Source organism: Phalacrocorax carbo, chromosome 1, assembly GCF_963921805.1.
Source record: "Phalacrocorax carbo chromosome 1, bPhaCar2.1, whole genome shotgun sequence".
Taxonomy (NCBI): domain Eukaryota; kingdom Metazoa; phylum Chordata; class Aves; order Suliformes; family Phalacrocoracidae; genus Phalacrocorax; species Phalacrocorax carbo.
The window spans coordinates 214,178,124-214,197,501 of record NC_087513.1 but is presented as its reverse complement, the minus strand read 5'-3'; the positions used below and the strand labels follow the sequence as shown (position 1 = coordinate 214,197,501).

Below are 19,378 nucleotides of genomic sequence, written 5' to 3'. Positions count from 1 at the left end.
ACCCCTAAGACGGGGGAGGGGTGGAGATGGAAGAGCCCCACTACCAGCGCCAGGCTGAGCAAAAATAGTTATTTCAGCTTATCCCCGTTTCTGCAGGGGTCCCAGCCGCGGGAAGCTGGGGTGCAAACCCAGGGAACCAGGGCGGGGGCATGGGGGGAGTCACGGCCGGCTCTAAGGGGGGGGAGGACGGGGTGGGGGTCCCCCCCACCTCCTTCCCGTGCTCCGCTGTGGGAGAGGCAGCTCCCACCCCACCCCCCCCCCCGAAACACAAACAGCTGCTCCCCCCTCAAAAATAGACGGGTTGTGCTGGGGGGGGGGCAGAGGGCTCCCCTCCCCCCGGAGCGCCGCTCCGGGAATCCCAGGCCCCTCCTCTCCCTCACCGCGCTCCACCCCCAGGGCCGGGAGAAGGCGGGGGGGGAATAGCCCCGGCCCCCCCCGCCCGCCCCCCGGCCCCCCTCAGCCGGGCGTACTGAGGGGGGAAGGCGGGGAGGTGGGGGGGGCGTCCGGGCCGCTCACCCTGCTCTCCGGGCTCCTGCGGCGGCTGCAGGACGCGCTCCAGCTCGGGGAAAGGCAGCTCGGGCAGGTCCAACAAGGCCCCGTAGCGTTCGAGGAAGGAGCAGACGACGGCGAAGTTGGGCCAGGAACCCGGGCAGCAGGGGCCCGCCGGAGGAGGGGGAGGCGGAGATGGAGCTGGAGGAGCCGCCGCCGCCATCTTGGCCCTGAGGATGGAGAAGGAGCTGGGGAGGGGGCGGGGGAGGTAGGGGGGGCGCTGCCGAGCCGCCCCGCCACGATCCCAGAATGCACCGCCGGGACGGGGAGGGGCGGGGGGCGTTGGCTAGAGCGGCGCCAGGCGCCAGCCCTCCGCCTCGTGCGGCCCAGGGAATGAAAACAAGGCGGGGTGGCGGTTAGGCGGGGCGGGGATAGGCCAACGGGTTGGCCAATCGAAGCGGTCTGGGGCGGGGCCGGCTGGTGGCGCTGGCCAATGAGAGGGCAGCGGGCGTTCCTATCCCCCCGCTCCCCCCCAGCTCCCACAGGTGGAGGTTACGACCGGCGGGGTAGGGGTCGCGCTCCCGGCGGTGAGTGTGGGCGCGTAACGGTCGTAACGGATCCCCTCGGCGTGAGGGGAGGGGAGGAGAGGGGAGGATGGCCCGGCCTGGCCCGACTCCCGGCCCCACGGGAGGGTGGCGCTTCGTGGAGCGTGTCGCTGCCCCCCCGGCGGGGGGGAGAGGCGCCCCGAGGCCCCGCCGCCGCCTCACGCCGGGCCTTCCTTGGGGGCTGGCGAGGGGAAGGGTCGGGAGCGGCGTCGCCCGCCCCTGCCCGGCGCTTTCCTCCGTTCTCCAACCTTCCCTCCTTCCTTCTCCCCGCATAGCTTTTAAGCATCTCAAGCGCTGTGTTCAGTTTTGGAACCCTCACTACAAGAAGGACATTGAAGTGCTGGAGCGTGTCCAGAGAAGGGCAGCGGGGCTGGGGCAGGGTCTGGAGCACAAGTGTGCTGGGGGGCGGCTGGGGGAGCTGGAGGGGTTTAGCCTGGAGAAGAGGGGGCTGAGGGGAGCCCTTCTCGCTCTCTGCAGCTGCCTGAGAGGGGCTGGAGTGAGGGGGGGGTTGGTCTCTGCTCCCAAGTCACCAGTGACAGGACAAGAGGCAATGGCCTCAAGATGTGTCAGAGGAGGTTTATATTGGATATGAGGGAAAATGTCTTCCCTGCCAGAGTGGTCAGGCCCTGGCACAGGCTGCCCAGAGAGGTGGGGGAGTCACCGTCCCTGGGGGGGTTCAGAGAACGTGTAGCCATGTCCCTTGGGGACATGGTTTAGGAGACAAGGTGGTGTTGGGTTGAGGGTTGTACTTGATGATCCTAGAGGTCTTTTCCAACTTTAACAATTCTATGATTCTATAAAATGCTGTTCTTCCCCCTCCCCTCTTAGCAGCACCCCACCCTCCATGACCTCCCCAGCAAAATCAGGTTACTGACTTCCCCAGAAATGTTTTCCTAGTTCTTAAAAGTGACATCTGCTCCCTCCCTACCCAGTTCATTGAAGTTTAGCCTGTCCTTTCTACTTGCCTTTTTGCTGTCAGTTTTTAAATCCTGAATTGCTTTTCTAGCTGCTCTATTGCTTCTGAAATTGCACTGGCTTCAGGGAAGTCGCCTGCCTTCACCTGTTGACCCTGCTCCCTGGCCACGCTGGAGAGCTGCCGTGTCGTTTGATTCCTGACAGCAGTTGTTCTGCCTGAAACTTGACATACAACAATTTACTCCTTCACCTTTTTCCTCTTTGATCTCAGGTTGCGCCTTGGATTTTATGAAACATTCTTTCCTTCTGCAGCCTCTCAGTAAAATATTCTCTGGTGCTCTACTCTTGTTCACCTTCTTTATTCTGTTTGTTGCCGGTGGGTGCTACTCCAAAACAATGTTTACCTTCACAGAAGACAGGTTTATTCCTTTATTTCCTATGTTTTTAAATGCTCATAACTTTGCTTATAGATTCCTGAACCATTTCTCCTCCTTACATCTTTGTGTTTGGACTAATGCCATTTACAGAAATTGCTATTTGAGGTTATACTTGTGGGTCGTGTCGTTCATGGTCTTTTTTGATCTTAAGTGGTACTGTATATTTTGGTGCTTTACGTTTGTCATAGTGAATAATTAAAAAACCAGCTCATTTGTTGGGGAAATATTTTCCTTCTCCTTGCTGATCAGACCATTCAGTCAGGAATGTCCAAAGTTCCTGTTAAAAAGTTCATTCTTACTCCAATTTAAGATACTGTTATTACTAGAAATAACCTGGCCTTACTGATGTTCCCTGGCAGTATTCTGGGAAATAGTTTTAGTTTACAATTTTTTATTTATGGCTTTTAAATTTTTTTCTTCTTTTCTGCTATTTACTTATTTTTGTGCTGTTTGGAAAAGATAGTATGGACCCCTTGCTCTCCCACCTGCAGTTTGTGCCTGTTTGATTGCACAGTCCCAGCCTTGTAGTACTATTTGGATTGGGAAGCCTGATATTCCTAATAATTTTACTGTTCATGCACTTCTGTCTAACCACCAGATCCAATTCTGCCGTTTCCTCTCAAAACTAGCACAGGCAAAAATTATTTTCATTCTTCAGAGCCAGGTTCTGGGTGGTTTATTCAGCCTTTACTCTTTGGTTGATGGGTTATGTCGTTCTGTTGGGACTCCTGCTGGTTATTTCTCCTGCTTTAATCTCCCTTCGAGGAGATTTTTTGAAAAATAGTCTTACGAACCTTTGTCTGAACCCATCGCATTGCAGATATGTAATGAGAGAATCTAGAATATATGAATCCAGGCAAGTTTCGCTCCCCCGTAGCTGCTTGCCTGGCTTCCTGTTTGCCAGGGCACGTGTGCCACTACCTTCTCAAAGGAGCAAGGAATAAAAGAATGGCCCTGTTATTCTGTGGAATAAGCACCTCTGGCAGGCTCAGTCCTGTGCCGAATCCAACATAATGCAGTTTTTGCTTCATGCAACGTTTGAAGCGGGATAGTGAGATCTGCTCCTGGCAATCCAAGAAGAGTGTGTCCTGTCTGGCTGTACAGTGGTTTGCTGTAGCATGCACAAGAAAGGAAGGGAGGCTTCCAGAAGGACTGGAAGCCTGGTAAGCCAAAGATTTCTCTTTTGTGAGGGCTGTTTCTTCAATCTCTGCCACCAGGGTTCCTGTGACTGATTCCCCCCACGCCACCCCTTGGTGAATTTGAACTCTTTAAAAGTAAAGGGTGAGAAACTGTGTAACTAGAAGGATCTGCCGCTGAGGTTTTCTGGATCAGCCAGGAGCAGAGCTCTTTTTACCGCAGGAACAACCAGTTTTCTTCAATATGCAGGTTTCAGACCATCATCCTTCTGAACTGGAAGGGCAGAAGGATGACTGTACCCTTGAGACGCGGCAGTTGTAAGTGCTGTTCGAGTCTGACACGCGTCCAGGGTGTTGCAGTGTGGTTCCAATCTTGCCATCAAGTGCCAGAATCACACCTGCGATCAGGCTGCATCACTGTGAAAGACAGCGAAGAGGGCGTAAGCTTTCGTGGCGCGGTGAGGCGGTCCTTTCTGAGGCAGAGACTTTGCCCTGCTGATGCCCAGCTGTGATTGTGATAGCAATTACTGCGCTTAACACCAAAAAATGGTTGGTCTATCAGTGGTGCTGATAAGGTCTCGGCTGGAGCACTCTGTCCAGTTTTAGGCAACAGACATCAAAGAAAGATGCTTGCCAGTTGTTGGCTTCCAGGGAAGAAGGAGAAAATAAGGAAAGATTTTGAAAACATGACTGAAGGGAAGTGAAGTTTATTTAATCTCAAAGAAGGAGAAAAAGACCAAGCATTAAGTCCTCAGGGAAACAAAAGATGGCGGAAAATACAAAGATTAAGCTGTTCTCCTTGTCCACCACAGAAAGGATTAGATGTAATGGTTTTAAGTTGAAACAATGAAGATTGAGGTCAAACATTAGGAAAGATATTTGGGTGTTTAAACTGTCCTGAGACATCACCTAGGGAGACTTGGCCTCTGTAGGGAGTGACTAGGGAAAGGAGGCTTGACCCCTTTAGGTCTCTGAAAGTCTTGTTTGCTGCAGCAATATGGCAATGCCGTTGTTTTGTTGATGGCTTTTCCGTTGGGTTTGTTCTTTTGGGATTTTTTTAAACCTCATTTACTGCCTTAAACCTATACATGCCGTATTGTTTAGAGGGCCAAAAGAAACAGTGTGTCTCTCAGATATTTTAGGAAATTATCATCTTCGTTGTCGGTTTTAGGAAGATGATTAAAACCCAGATACGAGAGGATATTCTGGGACCCTGATCCCTGTTGATAGTTTTAGAAGTTCTGCACCCAATACTTGTGCAGATTTAGCAAGTAAAACAATTTGCACAAAATCCTGCACAAAATCCCAAGAGGACTGGTAATTCAACAAATCTGCTGATCCTCAGTTCAATTCTCTTGTCACAAAATCACATGGATAAAGCCTGTAACAGTGTTTCCTCCCCAGCTCATTGGGGCAAGGACAGAATTTTCTGGTTTTATTAACGTGCTGCATATGTTAGCCTGATGTTATGTATTAAATTTCCCTTTTCCAGACTTAGCTTCAACTTTGCGATGTCTTCCCCTGAGATCGCTTCCCTTTCTTGGGGTCAGATGAAGGTAAAAGGTTGCTCTACGACCTATAAGGACTGCAAAGTCTGGCCGGGAGGAAGCCGAACCTGGGATTGGCGAGAAACTGGGACTAATGTAAGTTTGCTGTTTACTGTTGAACCTGCGTTTTAATTAGGACTCTGAGAATGGTCAAGAGAACAGTTGTTAAAAGTTCCAGCCAGAAACCAGCGGGCTGCCTTTTGCTTTCATCTAATCGTTAGACTTTTTCTGGTAAGAACCATGTGAGTGTTTCAGAAGTGACTGTGTGGAGAGGCCAGAGGACCGCAGACACACAACGCCTTACTGGCGACAGGATGTAGCAACTGTTGCCACCAGTCCTCACGGCTACCCCGACCAGACCATTCCCACACACCTTAGAGCTCTCGGCCAGCATTCTGCGATTGATGGAGAGTGCAGTTGTCGTAAGATGCTGGTAACAAGCTCTTTTCAGACTGTGTAAACAAAAGCTGTCTTGAGCAAGATAGGAAAAAAAACTATGGGAAGGTAAATCGACAGTTTGTGACCTCACGTGTTTGGAAGATAACAATGCCTGTGGTTTAGTTTACATCCTTTTCCTTGGGTCCCTTGTAATTATTTCAGAGGAAATATACACAGATACGGTGTCATATGCACCTGTTTCCCTGTGAGAAGCTCACAGTCTGGCTAACCGCCCAACAACTTCTCTTGGTAGCCATTACGAAGTAATTGCCCTCACAACTTTTAAACTTTATCTGTAAATGGTATCAGAATTGTATAAAAGTACATGAAGTAGTATTGATATTCCAAATTTAGAAGCAGCACAATAACTATTGTATTAAGAATATTTTAAATATATTTCATTTATGGTCTAATTATTAAAAAATGAAGTTTTCACTAGCCGTTTGGGGGGGGTTATATGGCGAGAGTCGCTTTTTGTTTGTTTGACAATATTGTTTTTCTGATTTATATGCACGTATGACTGGAGAGGCAGGACAGATACAGTAGCTGAAAGGTTCCCAACTAGTCTGATATTCATTCTGGCTGCTTGAAAACTTTAGTTTCAAATTGTAACCACCTTCTAGCATTTGGGAGGCTGTGCTTTCCTTTTCGAGTTTCTAACAAGAGATATCTTCAGGTGGCAGATAAGAGCTTTAAGTCCATAAAAGTCCTTAGAGGAATCCTCCAACTGAAACAAGAAAAACAAGTCTATGTTAAATTAAAATCAGAGGAGAGAAAAAAAAAAGTTGGGTTATTTGTAGAGGTAGGTCTTCTGGCATACTTTTTATATCATCAGGGAGTAAAAAATACCTGTTTAGGTTTTGCCTTATATAGGTTACTTGTGAAGCTTCTGCTTTAGGTCAGTTCTGTCCCCCTTGAAGCTCTGAGCAGTTAGGTGATTTGGTTTAAAAATTAATAGCAAGCAACAAACGTAAGACTAGAACTAAGCTTTTCTAGACTGCATCTCCAACTCCAGAGCAACTATAAAAAAGTTAATCTGAACCTCACTGGAAATAGTAGGATTCACCAGATATATTTCCTGCGCATTTCCTCATGATAGACAACACCATGCCTACTTTGGCAAGCTGAACATGAGCCAACAGCGTGCCCTGGCAGCCAAGAGGGCCAACCGTGCCCTGGGGGACACCAAGCCCTGCATCGCAGCCGGGCGAGGGAGGGGATTGTCCCGCTCTGCCCCGCGCTGGGGCGGCCTCACCTCGAGTGCTGTGGGCAGGGTTGGGCGCCGCAGGACATGGAGGGTATAAAGCTACTGGAGAGTGTCCCGAGGAGGCCACGGAGCCGGGGAAGGGTTTAGAGGGGAAACCGTACGAGGAGCGGCTGGAGTCCCTGGGTTTGTTCAGCCTGGAGCAGAGGAGGCCGAGGGCAGCCCTCATGGCGCTCTGCAGCTCCCTCCCGAGGGCAGGAGGAGGGGCAGGGCTGGTCTCTGCTCTCTGGTGATCAACGCCAGGACCCAAGGGAATGGCAGGGAGATGTGCCAGGGGAGGGTGAGGCTGGGTATTAGGGAAAGGCTCTTCCCCCAGAGGGTGGTGGAGCCCTGGAACAGGCTCCCCAGGGAAGCATCATGGCACCAGCCTGGCGATATTCCAGAAGCACTTGGCCAAGGCCCTCAGAGACCTGGTGTGAATTTGGGGTGTCCTGTGCAGGGACAGGAGCTGGACTTGATGATCCTTGTAGATCCCTTCCAACTCAGGACAATCTATGATTCTATGATTTTACTTTCTCGGAGCATGCTTGTCCTGGGGTGGGTGGAGCTGAGGTTTGAGAAACAAGCAGTGCTGGTCATGTCCCACACTCTAGTTGGAAATAAATTGCTTCCTTTCCTTCTCTGCTGTCAGACCGCTGTCTAGCGCATAATTCTTCCATTGGGAAAATTGTATAAGTGGCCCTGCAAGATTCTGTAACTAAGCATTAATAGTTCTTACGGCCTTAACCCTTGGGGATTAAAGGCAGCCTCCCTGGCTGGCTGCATTTCAGTGCCATCTGCTAATGGGAGAAAAGAAGTAGGAATCCTGAAAGGAAGACCAGAGAACAAAACAGCCAAGACATTCTGCTGCCCTTTCTCTTTCCCTCCAGCTGCCAAATAGCAACGATACAGTTATTCCATTGTGTTTGTGTTTCCTCTAATGACACTAGTTTCCTCAAAACAAGTGGAAGCCCCGCATCAGAATGTCATGTGTAACCAAAGAAAGTCTTTTTGTTCCATGGCTTTAATGCCTCAGGAGTATTTATATGACAGCAAACCTTCCCCAGCAATCTAATTATCACAACTGCAATAAACCATACCAGTTCTTTTTGTCGAAGTTTTGAGTCTACCTTTACACCCCCAGAGCAAAAGCATTACCTGTTCTGCCATAGACGTGTTCTTGCGGTGGTTTGGCCTGAGAAAGCTCTGCATGCTGAAGTGACCTCTGCGTTCTAGGTGTGGATATCAAATGTAAACGGACTTGGGAACACAACTTGGAGAACCATAAAGGTGAACTGTCTCTGTTGCTGAAATTCCAGATACCAGCCAGGCTGAAGACCTTCTGGTGGGGTAATTTCAATCCCCTCATTGGAAGTGGCGCTCTACCATGGAAGGTTTCCCTCACCTGCAACTTCAGGAGCTTATGTGTTCGTTTCAGCTTTAAAAGACTTGCTTGCTCTGATCTGCAAGCTGAGGCAGTGACAGGGCTGAGGAGAGAACTCTGACACATTGTGAGAGGCTGCAGCATCAGCTGCTGACGACTTGGGAAAAAGAATAGTAGAGGACCCCAGAACATGCAAGAGTAAAGCTCACTAACTAATGGATCAGCAGAAGCCAATTGTTAAGCTGTTGCTTTAATCTTAATTCATTGGAGAATGTAGTATTTTCTGGAAGTATAGGGGATAGAGACGTATGGGCATGTCCATAAAAATAACATTCTCCAGGAGTCCACCATGGTGTTGCCTACTTCAAGTGAGAAACTCATCTCAGTCCTTTAAAGAGCTTAAGAATCTTACTGAAAAGAAAAAAAATGTGGGGGAAAGAGTATTTTTGGTTTTAAAAAAATAATGCATGCCAAAGAGGGGCCAAATTCTAGCCCCAGGTTGTACAGCATCTTACTCCTGCCATAGAGAGGTGCATAGAAATTGAATTCAGGAGAATTAGCGCGATGTGAGGATTATATTAACATTACAGGTGTATTTGTGGATTCATATGTTTAAAGAGTACTAGTAGCAAACGGGTGTACTTAAAAACTCAATCAACATGCTGTTAAAGCTCTTCTTTTTTTCTTTGAGGAGTTTGCTTTCAACTATCCCTTTCTCAAAAATAAGAATAGTGCAGAAATTGAAGCTGTTAACTGAAATGGAAGTAACCAATATGTTTCAGTCCTCTTTAGTAAATGAGATTTGCAAACTAAAGAAGAAAATAATTGTTTTAATTATTTGAGGAGCTCTTTGTAATTGAAGTGAGTAAACTTTGTTTTGCCACAATATTTACTACAGAAAGGTTTTGTTCATTTGAAAACAAATGGCAACATGTTGCAGTTTACTCATTTCACTTTAACTTTTAATATTTATAAAACGCTAGTTGTTAGACATAAATGTTTTAGAAATGTATAATGCATCTTTTTATTTAATGTTTCATTAATAATGATAATATTGCCATCAATCGATTAACTATCATCCTTCATCTGCATATAAAAAAACCTTTTTTAATTACCGATGTTATCTACCGTGAGTACGCAGAAAAGGGTGTTATGTTACATTTTGGTGCTGCTAATTTACCCCACTACTCTCTGGATGGTCTCAAACCACACAGAGGAAGCTTTCCTGCTTGCTGCTGTCAGTACACAGACTATTATTTTCTTCCCCTGCCACTTAGCATTCTCCAGGAGTGCAACCAGCTGACCTTGAAGAAGTTGTCAAGAAGGGTGTTAAAACTATGGTGATTGGTCGTGGCATGAGCGAGGCTTTGCAGGTAGGTTTTTGTTCTGTGAGAAACTAGAACTGTTTGTTTTCCCTCTCCCTCTGATTAGGGGGTTAAGAAAAACAAAATCTATGATACTTCACTAAAAGAGAAAAAATTCAGGATGCTGAATTAGCATGATTGCGCTCATGCCCGGAGTCGCTGAAAGAAACATCATTTTTGCGACTCAGTGTTAGTGTCAATGTCAGGCAGTGAACAGGTTTACGTTCTGCTACAGGGGCAATTTAAACAAGGAGAATTTTTTACAGTGTCATGTTCCTCCCTCTTAGAATAGGTTATGAACTAGCTGTCTAGCCTGCTGTAAATACTTTGATAATTAGGCATTTTTGTTACTAATGTTGGCAGGGTGTCATTTCAGCAGATAAACTAGCTACAGAAAGCTCAGAAGTGCTGAGCTTCGCTTCACGAGAAACAATTCTTTAGCTTTTTGGTAAAGTGAGCAACACCTTATATAGATTAATTACCTTTAACACCTGTTCTATCTCCTTTCTTAAAAGAGGGCTGCATTTTAAACCATGTTAAGGAGCGGTGGGAGGTTTGTATGTAAAAGTAGCTTTATTGAAGAGAAAAAAAATTATATCAATCTTGGAAATATCTGAGCATATCAACAGTCTGGCTACTACGTCACTTAAGTGCATCTACTAAGAAATGCCAGGTTGTGTTTTTTTTAAGCGTAGGGGGAAAAGATTCTAATACTTGTTCTTCCGATTTCCTTTTCTCCTCTGAGGTTCCTCCATCTACCCTGGACTATCTGAAGAAAAATGGGATCGATGTGTTGGTCTTGCAAACGGAGAAGGCTGTGGAAAAGTACAATGCCCTGGCTGCTCAGGGTGTCAAAGTGGGGGGAGTCTTCCATTCAACCTGCTGAAGCTTTACAGCTCATTCCGCCTTCCTCGACCGCAGCTGAATCACGGACACACCTCTCCGCTGCATCAAATTACAGTCAACAGAGCATGGGCTTACGTGCCAAGGCGTTTGTGTGCCGACAATCTAAAATGCAAGGGCAGCTTATTAGTTCAGGATTTAAACAAACTGAGCACTCACAAAAGGTGGCTGTTAATGAAATCATTTAATTACAGAACCGTTCCCATATGTTCCTGAGATTGACCTAATCTTCCTCTGAAGACTGTCCGTATTCTGGTTACTTAACTTTTCACCTGTTGGCTAAATTAAGATAATAGGCTTTAAATACATTTTATTAGGAAATGGCCTGAAATCACATTAATGGCTGTTGGAATGCAGCCGTAAGATAGCTGCTGAGTGAAATCAAGTGGTGGATACAAAGTGGTCATAAAGAAGCTCTTTACCACTGCTGTATAAATAAGTTAAAAATAAAATAAATTAAAAAGCGAACCCAGAACATACAACTTTGCCTCCTGCTGGCGACTTCAGTATTGGCTATGCAGACCTGTTTGTTATGATTCAAGAACCTCACGTAATTTAGCACTTTTAAATTTTACATTAAACCTGGAAAAAGAAAATAAGGATGGAATAAACATAAAATCTAGACCTTAAAGAATTTTCCTGTGAAGTGTGAGGATTGGGTTGTGCAATACATATCTACTCAAAAGTCCTTATGTGCGTAAATTCATCAGATCCATTACAAGACTGGAGCCTGCAACATAAAATGTTGATCTTTAGGAAATCAGTCTAAGCTGCTGCTAGCAAGCTGGGGGTGGATGTGAGAATTCTTACTGGCCATCATTATCCAATTATTTAAACATTGCACCAAACAGTGTATTATTACACAGAAAAATTAAAAAGGTCTCTCAGTTGTTGTTCTTGGTGGGCTTCTATTAATATTACCAGTTACGAGTTACCTACTGTAGGTGTTTTTTCCCCCATCAGGCTCGCTAATTCTTGATCCGTGCATATTAAGCTTGTGTCTTTTATTAAAAGCACCAAGATGACACTATAAAAGCCCTGAGGCACTTGGAGCTATGCGAGCAGTAGCAGAGAGGCTTAGATCGGTGTGAGAGTGCGCAGACTTTCCCAAGCCCCAAGAATAACCCTTCACAAAATACTGTGTTCTTTTTCTGTTTATTTGCTCTAGTAATCGCTTGAAACCTTTTATCTGATAAAATACAATGCGGTGTAAAAGCAAAGGGAGAGTGAGTACTTTAAAGTTTTATCTTGCGATCTCCTGATGACAGCAACGCTTCCCATTAGTGGAGCTAGATTTGAGGCAACAGCTTACCTAAAGCAGCAAGAACTGCCTTCCCAGCTGCGGCTGCACTCTCTGACACAGCAGCAGGTACAGGGATTGTCAGTCCTGCTGTGATGTTTTTCTGAAGAACTTGCGTGGTGTCACATAGAAGATGAACCACTGACCCGCAAGACCATCATCGTCCCAAGGGAATGCCGGTAGAACCAGTTCCTACCAGTCTGCAGAGCGTGAAGACTTTTTGCATGAAATGTCGTTATCTTATGGCGGAGATGGTTTGACTTTCATGATCACTGTCATATATTTTTGTTATTTCATGAGCTTTTGGGCCTTAAGACAGGAAGAGGCTTTGTAAGGCTTTTACTGAGAGGACAATTCCAGGTTTTTAAGTACTGCAGTGTGTGTGTTACACTGGTGGGAGAAATTGAGCAAAAATCTAATCTTTCACCTCCAGGTTGGTTTTTTCCCCCCCCCTTTTTTATATATTTTCATATTAGTGTGGCACATGAACGATGAAGCCACGTTCAACAAAACTGCTCAGCCCAGGTCCTGCATTTGAGAAGAACACGTGGGCTCCTTGCTCTGTTGCTACGTGTTTCATCCTCCCAAAAAGCACGAGAGGGGCGCAGCCCGCTCAGCATCGCCAGGTGACCTGCAGAGGTGCGCCCTACCCGGCTTTGTGCTGCAGCCTCTTAATTGTTCCTTTCATTTGGCAACCGGTAGGATACAGAAGATTCCACTTCTAAAACGGGGAGCCGCAGTGTCCAGAGAAACAGATTTCCCTTTTTAAAGGTAAACTGCAAAGTTTTGCTACCATCAGTACAAAATTTTGGTGTCAACAAGGAGATAATTGACTGCGCGTCTTTTCCCTCCTTATCTTGCGTGACTGCTCTCGCAACGGCTTCCTCGGTCGGCTTTGTCAGCTCCCACAAAAAGCCTCTGCTCCACTTGGGCTGCTCCAGTCACTGAAAGCCCAATTTCCTTCTTGGTGTCTGAAATTGCTTTGCTACATGGTGGAAACAGCTGGGACTGATTCATCAGAAAATTCAAACAGAGCTCAAAACAGTATCTTTATTAAATCGCTGCTTTCAGCTAGAGCCATAAATAATTTGTTAAAATTATGGGCTTATCGCCCAAATCATGGGAATGTGCTTTTATAGGGCAGGATTTCTCACATACACCGCTTCTCTGCCTCCCACCAGGAAAACGATCTCCCAGTAGGCAGAGAACTCCCACCCCGATGCTGTCATTAAAGCAGAGCCGCGGCTGGGCTGGGCGCCAGGAAGATTCCACCCCAGCTGCTCCGCTGAGCGAGCGGGTCGGTCCCCGGCCCTTATCTTTGTGAAGCAGCACGCACGAGCTGGCAGCCAGGAGAACCAGGCCATAAAAAGGCTCACAGATGCACCGAACGCAACACCACCGGCATTTTTAAGGGACATCGGGCAGCATTTGTGCAAAGCCCAGCTTGATTTTGAAGTCCCGCTAATATTTCATTAGCGAATTGTGAAGTAAAAAGAGAGCCCGCTACCGCATTCCTGGTGCCTGCTACTGAGGATAAACTGGATGATGCGAGTGCAGTAAGATGAATATAGTGCTTGTACCTCTGACTTGGTCAAAAGATTTGAGAACCCAGATAAGGAAGACTGGAATCCAGAGGAAACCCGTCTCCATGAGCTGGAACCCATGATGATGTCATATGATTTAAACATGTGCCCCATTCTGTCGTCTTCCATGGACCCTTCTTTGTACTCTTTGCGGTGACTGTACCCGCCCGCTTAGGTTTCCTGTACTTTTAAAAATAAGAGTTAATATCTCATAACTTCAACTTTGTTCCAAATACCTTGCTTTCCAACTAGGCCTTGTTTTAAGCATTCTTGACTTGCTAATTGCATTATTTACTTTAAGAGGTCTAAGAATTGGCCTAATGAATTTCAGTGGACTCCAGCAAGCTCATTATGAGTTTCACATTAATAGCATTCAGAGCTAGGCCCCCCCCAATGCATGCACCATGTATAATTAAATCTGAGGAGCTAACGGTAAACATGACAGCGCATTTTCAAAATGCCAAGGTACACCCCTTTCACCTGAGTTCAGCCTTTTCCTCTCTCTGCCAGATTCTTGACCCTCTTCCCTTATGTCGAACTAGGAGGTGAAATGTGGAGGTGAGGGGTGGCTGAGTGCTGTTAGTTTTTAGCAAATTATTTGCCCTTGCTTCTAGATTGCTCAGTCTCCCTGCGGCTGCAGCTCTGAACTGGTGCCATCTTCCAACACTTGCAACTGCCTGAGAGACCAGGATCTCCCCCCCTTGGGTGATCGTCAGCTGAAGGCCTCTGTTCCCTCTTGAACAGAGATGAAAGACAAATTATCTGTCTGCGTGAGTACAGCCCTTTGCTTTTCTTCTCAGTCTAAGATCATTTAGGCTATTGCAGCGTCGAAGTCCGACGCTTTGCCAAAATTAAAGGGCAACTGGTGAAGGGGTAGAGATGCTCCTGTGATGGCAAGTCCTGGAGCACCACAGAGAACATGAACTCCTGTATTTTTGAGAGCAGAAAAGCTTAAATGTCTCAAATCTGGGGGTGGCAGCAAAAGGTCAACATCTAAACAACTACAAGAAAATCTTGGAATACTTCTATACAAATTTCCTTTCTGTTTTCCTGTATGTTGGAACATGGGGTGAGAATGCATTTAAGAGAAAGCAAGTTAAAATAAATCGGAGATCAAGGTAAGCAGTTAAGAAAAACAAACAAACAAACACCAAACCACAACCAAAACAATAGTGAAACAAAAGCAAACACGCGTTCAGTACTAAGGGAAAGGGTGCAGAATAGCAGCCAACGAGCGGTGGCGTGTGGTACAGCATGGCCCGCTACAATGTCATGTATTTGTTAGGGATGTTTTACCAGGGCCTGCAGTGGCAGGACGAGGGGCCATGGCTTTAAATGGAAAGAGGGGAGATGCAAAGCAGATATAACTGAGGGTGGTGAAACCCTGGCCCAGGTTGCCCAGAGAGGAAACATCCCAGGTGAGGCTGGGCGGGGCTCTGAGCGACCTGATCGAGTTGAAGCTGTCCCTGCTCACTGCAGGGGAGGGGTTGGACTAGGTGGCCCCTAAAGGTCCCATCCAACCCAAACCATTCCATGATTCCATGTTTACTAGTCTGCAGGGAAATCAAAGGTAAATGTCAATCTTGGAAAGAATACAGTGTTAAGGAACCAGCATTTGACATGGAATTTTTTTTACTGATTTACTTTTTTTAAAAAAAAAATATTAAAAATTTACGAACACAGGTAATATTTGGCTGCTGCACTATTAAGTTTCACACATTAAGTGCTCCTCGAAAATCCTACCAAGGGATCGCTACAAATCAAAGGAGGCTCCTCGGTCTGCTGAAGCCTTGCACAAGGCAGCGAGGCACAGGTACGCTTCCCAGCAGGACGACCAGCAGGATCGTGTTTTTGGTAAGCTCCCGTCCCTCTGTACTCCCAGCTCACCCGCTCCGGGGAACACCGAGGCGCTGCCTGACTGCTGCTTAACTGGGAGCGTGTTTGGCTACTTCGCCCCATCAGAAAGACATTGACTGCCAAAACTGCTGCTGGATTGAAAAGCGGAACAGATCTTCTCGTCTCAGTAAGATTGGTTCAGGCCAAGTTCACCACGCAGAAACCGATTCTGTAAAACTTGCTGGGACGGGGTCAGTACTTTTTCAACCCAAGGTATTTAATTGCATTGTTCCCGAAGGCGTACAAATGTGCAAGTGGCTTGTATTACAATTCAGAGACGAATGTTTGACTCCATTTCATGTAAACAACCGAAAAATAGTAACATTGTTTTGCGGCTATAACTCAGTTAAACTCCATGTCCCGCTCACTGGAGTTCTGCTGCTTGCACCGCAATGCGAACAAGCCGAGCCCTCCCCAAAACCAGACTAGCTTCAGTACAGCTGTACAGGCAGTAAAATAGCTCGGGATTTAGCCTACAGCAATTGACAATTTCACTTTGAGATACAGTTCCTACAAAAGAACAATTGCGCTTCAAAAATTTTTTTTAAACTAACAATTTTGGTACCAATGCACAAACTCTAAGTTTTAGACATTAAAAAAAAATAAACACCAAATGAACCCCCCCCCAAAAAAAATCCCACACAACCCCCCTGAACTCCTTGGCTTCATTTCAGAGTACTGTAAAAATAACATCGATTTATGTGCCTAAGCATTTACATAGTAAATACCTTAGCAAATACACAGCAGAAAACCTAGAGGCCTTGTAGAGAAACTTTAGATAAGTGAAAACTAAAGATGCTGCCCCATGAAATACTACTGGAATGCTGACTGAGAACTGTCTTGACTTTGTTGACTCAATATGGAAACACCTGCGTTTTCCTGAAACTAGTTGAATAACTCCTGTATTGGTCTATCTGCTTCTCAACAGAGGAGAACCATTTTCTTCAGCAGCTTTATTTCTACGGTTGACTTTGTTTTACGCAACTATAAAACTGTTCTGGTTGGTTCGTTGTCTTGGAACACAGTACGTTGTTTTCATGTAACCCAACAATCCCTTAAATATATTTCTTTTAGCGATAGACTTCACCGTCTGGCAGGTTTGGGCATTATATAAACTTTGACAGGTTTGCTGAAGGGTATGGTCCCCTCTATGCCGTTTTCAGATTGCGGGAGAGCCTCCAAGCTCTCGCTCCAGGTAGGTTTAGGAATTTTAGCAGATGCCTTGCTCCTGTTGGAATTGTAGGCCAGCAGCAACCGCACTTCGATCTGACACGGCTCTGCAAAGAGGAAAAAAACACCAGAACAACCCAAACGTTACGGTCATGGCACAGAGAACCACCAATACCAGATGAAATTTCCTCTTCCGTGTGCTGGGTAAAGCACAGAGCCATTCTGGGCTGACCAGAATCCAGTCGGGTGTTTGAAAATACAACTTTCTCGTTACATGCAGCGTGGTAGAACTAAGCACTGTCGTCCCGTCCCGTCCCCTCCATCATCGCTTAAAAAGAAAATCTCACGAGTAACAAATAGCGACTTTCAAAAGTAACTGTTAAAAGTTGCTCAAACCAAATAATAATACAATCTGGAAAGACCACAGAACCAGCAGGTCTTGCTACCTCTATTTTTATGGCAGGATCAAGTAAATCCAGATGATGTCTAACAAGCCTTACAGCACAGGAGATTACCTGAAGATTCTCTTCCGTTGGAGCTTTTGACGCTACAAGACAGCCTTTTCCACTCTTTTACCATCTCAGCAACTGGACAGATATTCCTAATACTGTCCCTAAGATGATTTCACTTTGTTCTTCTCCCAGTGGTCATAACAAAAATGGGCTTTCGTTCTACGCAGCGTGACGCTGAGCAGCATGCCAGACTACATCCCCATCAGAATTTTCCTTTCTAGACTGAAAAATGTGATTCCTTTAGGTTTTCCATATGGACTTGGACTGGTTTTGGCTGGGGTAAAGTTAATTTCCCTTCATAGTGGCTCGCATGACGTTTACTAGCCTTCAATTAAGTTTCATTGTCTTGAATTAAGGCATTTTCTCTGTTTTGAATTCTGACCCCGTTCCCTGAACCCCTCCCAGTTTGGTGTCCTCCCCCTTTCACATGCTCAAGTGCCAATACCAAAGTTGATACTTAAAATAACGGCATGGGGAGACACCAGAACAGAACACGCTTAAAGTGCCCTTCCAGTGAACGCTGCAGAAGCAGAAATAAGGACTCAGTTCAGCTCCCTGAGGTACAGGATCAACCTTTCAATCCAGATACTTCCAGCCATAGAAACAATACCATTTTTTACTTCTCCAGAACAAAACAAGGATAGCAGGATGAATGAGTACACCACGGAAGTGCTACATGAAAAGGAGTACGTGAAAGAACGTTGCACTAAACAAAACTGTTGGTTACAAAAACAAAAAAACCCCCACAAACCAACAAATCCTATTAGTAACTGCTCAGAAAAAAAATCCACACTTGAATAAAGGACTAAAAGAAAACAGGACAAAGGGAGCCATGAACAAATACTCTCTGCCTTCTGTGTTTGAAATCCACAAACCAATTACTGAAGCACCTTCATGGAGAAGCGTGAATGCCAGCTGAGCCTGGACATGAATTTGAGTCGTATATTTCATCAGAGCTAAAGGGTGGTTTTTAGGGCATTAAAAAGGTGAAAGTTTAATCAGCAGTGAAATTATACAGTTGAGCACACACAGACAGTTCCAAAGGTTTTCTGCCCTGCTCAAATACCTGTCAGGTCTAAACCAATGCATCACAGCGAGTCCAGTTACCATCGCTCCTTGGCTTTAGGGATGCAGGCCCGACTCCTGCGACTGACCTTGCCCTGCACAGGAGCGGGTGGCCTCACCTGGAACACGTGCTCCCCCGTAAAGGCTCCCAGAGCCACAAGGCTGCAGGCGCAGCCCTGCACGGGGGTGGCGTGGCAGGGCCAGCCCACCACATGCCCCCAGCATGCACCTTCTCTCCAGCAACAGCAGCCCCTCGAGTCACCTACGGAGCAGCAGCGCCCTGTCAGCCAGGGAGACGGAACCATTCAAAGGCTGCGAGAACAGAAATCTGAGCAACACTAATGGCAGCTTCAACAGCAGCTGTAGCCTTCAGGATCCTCTAAGACCCCCGAGACTGTGGGCATGTACGTCTTACATGCAGGAGACCAGGATCAAGCAAGACACACTCTTAGAAAGGTGCAGCAACACAAATCACATGAACTCGTATCATTAACGTTACCTGTCCATGCTGTGTGTGAGAGGTAAACCTGAGTTATCAGCCTGTGCCTTCCAGGACCAGGATTTCGAAAGTCAGCTGGTTTAGGATGGATTAGCTGTGCTTGTCCATCTGGATACAATACCTATAGGAGGAAAAACAAAAAAGGGAAACAACTGAATGACAACTGGACTGGGGATTTACACAGCGGGCGTTACATTGGTGTTCTCTGAGTTCGGAAGGCAGGAAGGCGTGCTTTATCTTGGAGCCAGCAGTCCCGCTGCCCCAGGTTTAACGGCCACACGCTGGCCATGCAGACCCACAGCACAGGTGGAAAAAGCGCACACAGACATCAGCTTCTTCCTCCACATGGCAGAGAGCGGGTTTCATTTCTTTGTTACACAGTGAACTGGCACATTTTACTAGCATTGTACCACACCCACCCCTTCAGCTGCATTTGAAACTAGTGATTCAGCAGCAGGAAGAAAGTTAAGTTGTAAATACAGAGAGCCGAGAGCCTGGGTATTTCTGTACCCTTCAGAACAGCTTCTTCTGTGCCACCTTCTCCCACTACGCAAGCTGGAAGTTCAGGCATTTACTTATGCTCACGTCCGTAACATGCCCAGAAGACGTGAAAGCAGAGGGCAGCGCGTGGGGAGCACTGAATGGCATCAAAGGGCTCAAAGCAAACTCTCAGGAACTGTAGGCAAGCCAACTCGACACACTATATACAAGCCAGTTTCTGAATGTGTGGCTAAAATGCAGAAATCCAAGACTTATTACCACAGAATCACAGGTTGGAAGGGACCTCAGTGGTCATTTAGTCCAACCTTTACACCATTGCTGAAGCCCGGGATTGAACCAGGGACCTTTAGATCTTCAGTCTAACACTCTCCCAGCTGAGCTACTCCAGCTT

General features: G+C 46.5%; 3 protein-coding genes and 1 non-coding gene across 5 annotated transcripts in view; 1 reads left to right on the top strand and 3 right to left on the bottom strand.

The window, feature by feature from the left end:
- RSF1 (remodeling and spacing factor 1) overlaps positions 1–754 on the bottom strand; it is a 66,333-nt gene extending 65,579 nt beyond the window's left edge. The window contains exon 1 of the mRNA XM_064441492.1: positions 517–754. Coding sequence (XP_064297562.1) covers positions 517–712 — 196 coding nt within the window. The 5' untranslated portion in view covers positions 713–754. The remainder of the gene's footprint in view (positions 1–516) is intronic.
- Positions 755–974: 220 nt separating this feature from the next.
- AAMDC (adipogenesis associated Mth938 domain containing) lies at positions 975–11,354 on the top strand. 2 transcript variants are annotated; one of them, XM_064441497.1, is made up of 5 exons: positions 975–1,076; positions 5,075–5,225; positions 8,047–8,100; positions 9,472–9,567; positions 10,304–11,354. In XM_064441497.1, exons 2-5 carry the CDS (start codon positions 5,094–5,096, stop codon positions 10,442–10,444), a joined length of 423 nt encoding a protein of 140 aa, XP_064297567.1. In that variant the 5' UTR covers positions 975–1,076; positions 5,075–5,093; the 3' UTR covers positions 10,445–11,354. The 2 variants fall into 2 exon arrangements, with proteins under 2 accessions (XP_064297567.1, XP_064297568.1); XM_064441498.1 differs by lacking the exons at positions 975–1,076; positions 8,047–8,100 and having other exon boundaries at positions 5,054–5,225.
- An 857-nt stretch (positions 11,355–12,211) lies between these two features.
- Positions 12,212–19,378, bottom strand: part of INTS4 (integrator complex subunit 4) — a 41,828-nt gene continuing 34,661 nt past the window's right edge. Inside the window, exons 22-23 of the mRNA XM_064441495.1 lie at positions 18,487–18,607; positions 12,212–16,517 (exon numbers count right to left, since the gene is read on the bottom strand). Coding sequence (XP_064297565.1) covers positions 16,324–16,517; positions 18,487–18,607 — 315 coding nt within the window. The 3' untranslated portion in view covers positions 12,212–16,323. The remainder of the gene's footprint in view (positions 16,518–18,486; positions 18,608–19,378) is intronic.
- On the bottom strand, positions 19,304–19,376 carry TRNAF-GAA (transfer RNA phenylalanine (anticodon GAA)). Its single transcript has one exon. It is a non-coding gene; the product is annotated as a tRNA-Phe (tRNA).

Coding starts and splice junctions, on each gene's coding strand:
- AAMDC (XM_064441497.1), top strand. CDS start 5,094: ATGTCTTCCCCTGAGATCGCTTCCCTTTCTTGGGGTCAGATGAAGGTA. Junction 5,226..8,046: donor GGCGAGAAACTGGGACTAAT/GTAAGTTTGCTG, acceptor TCTGCGTTCTAG/GTGTGGATATCAAATGTAAA. Junction 9,568..10,303: donor GCATGAGCGAGGCTTTGCAG/GTAGGTTTTTGT, acceptor TTCTCCTCTGAG/GTTCCTCCATCTACCCTGGA.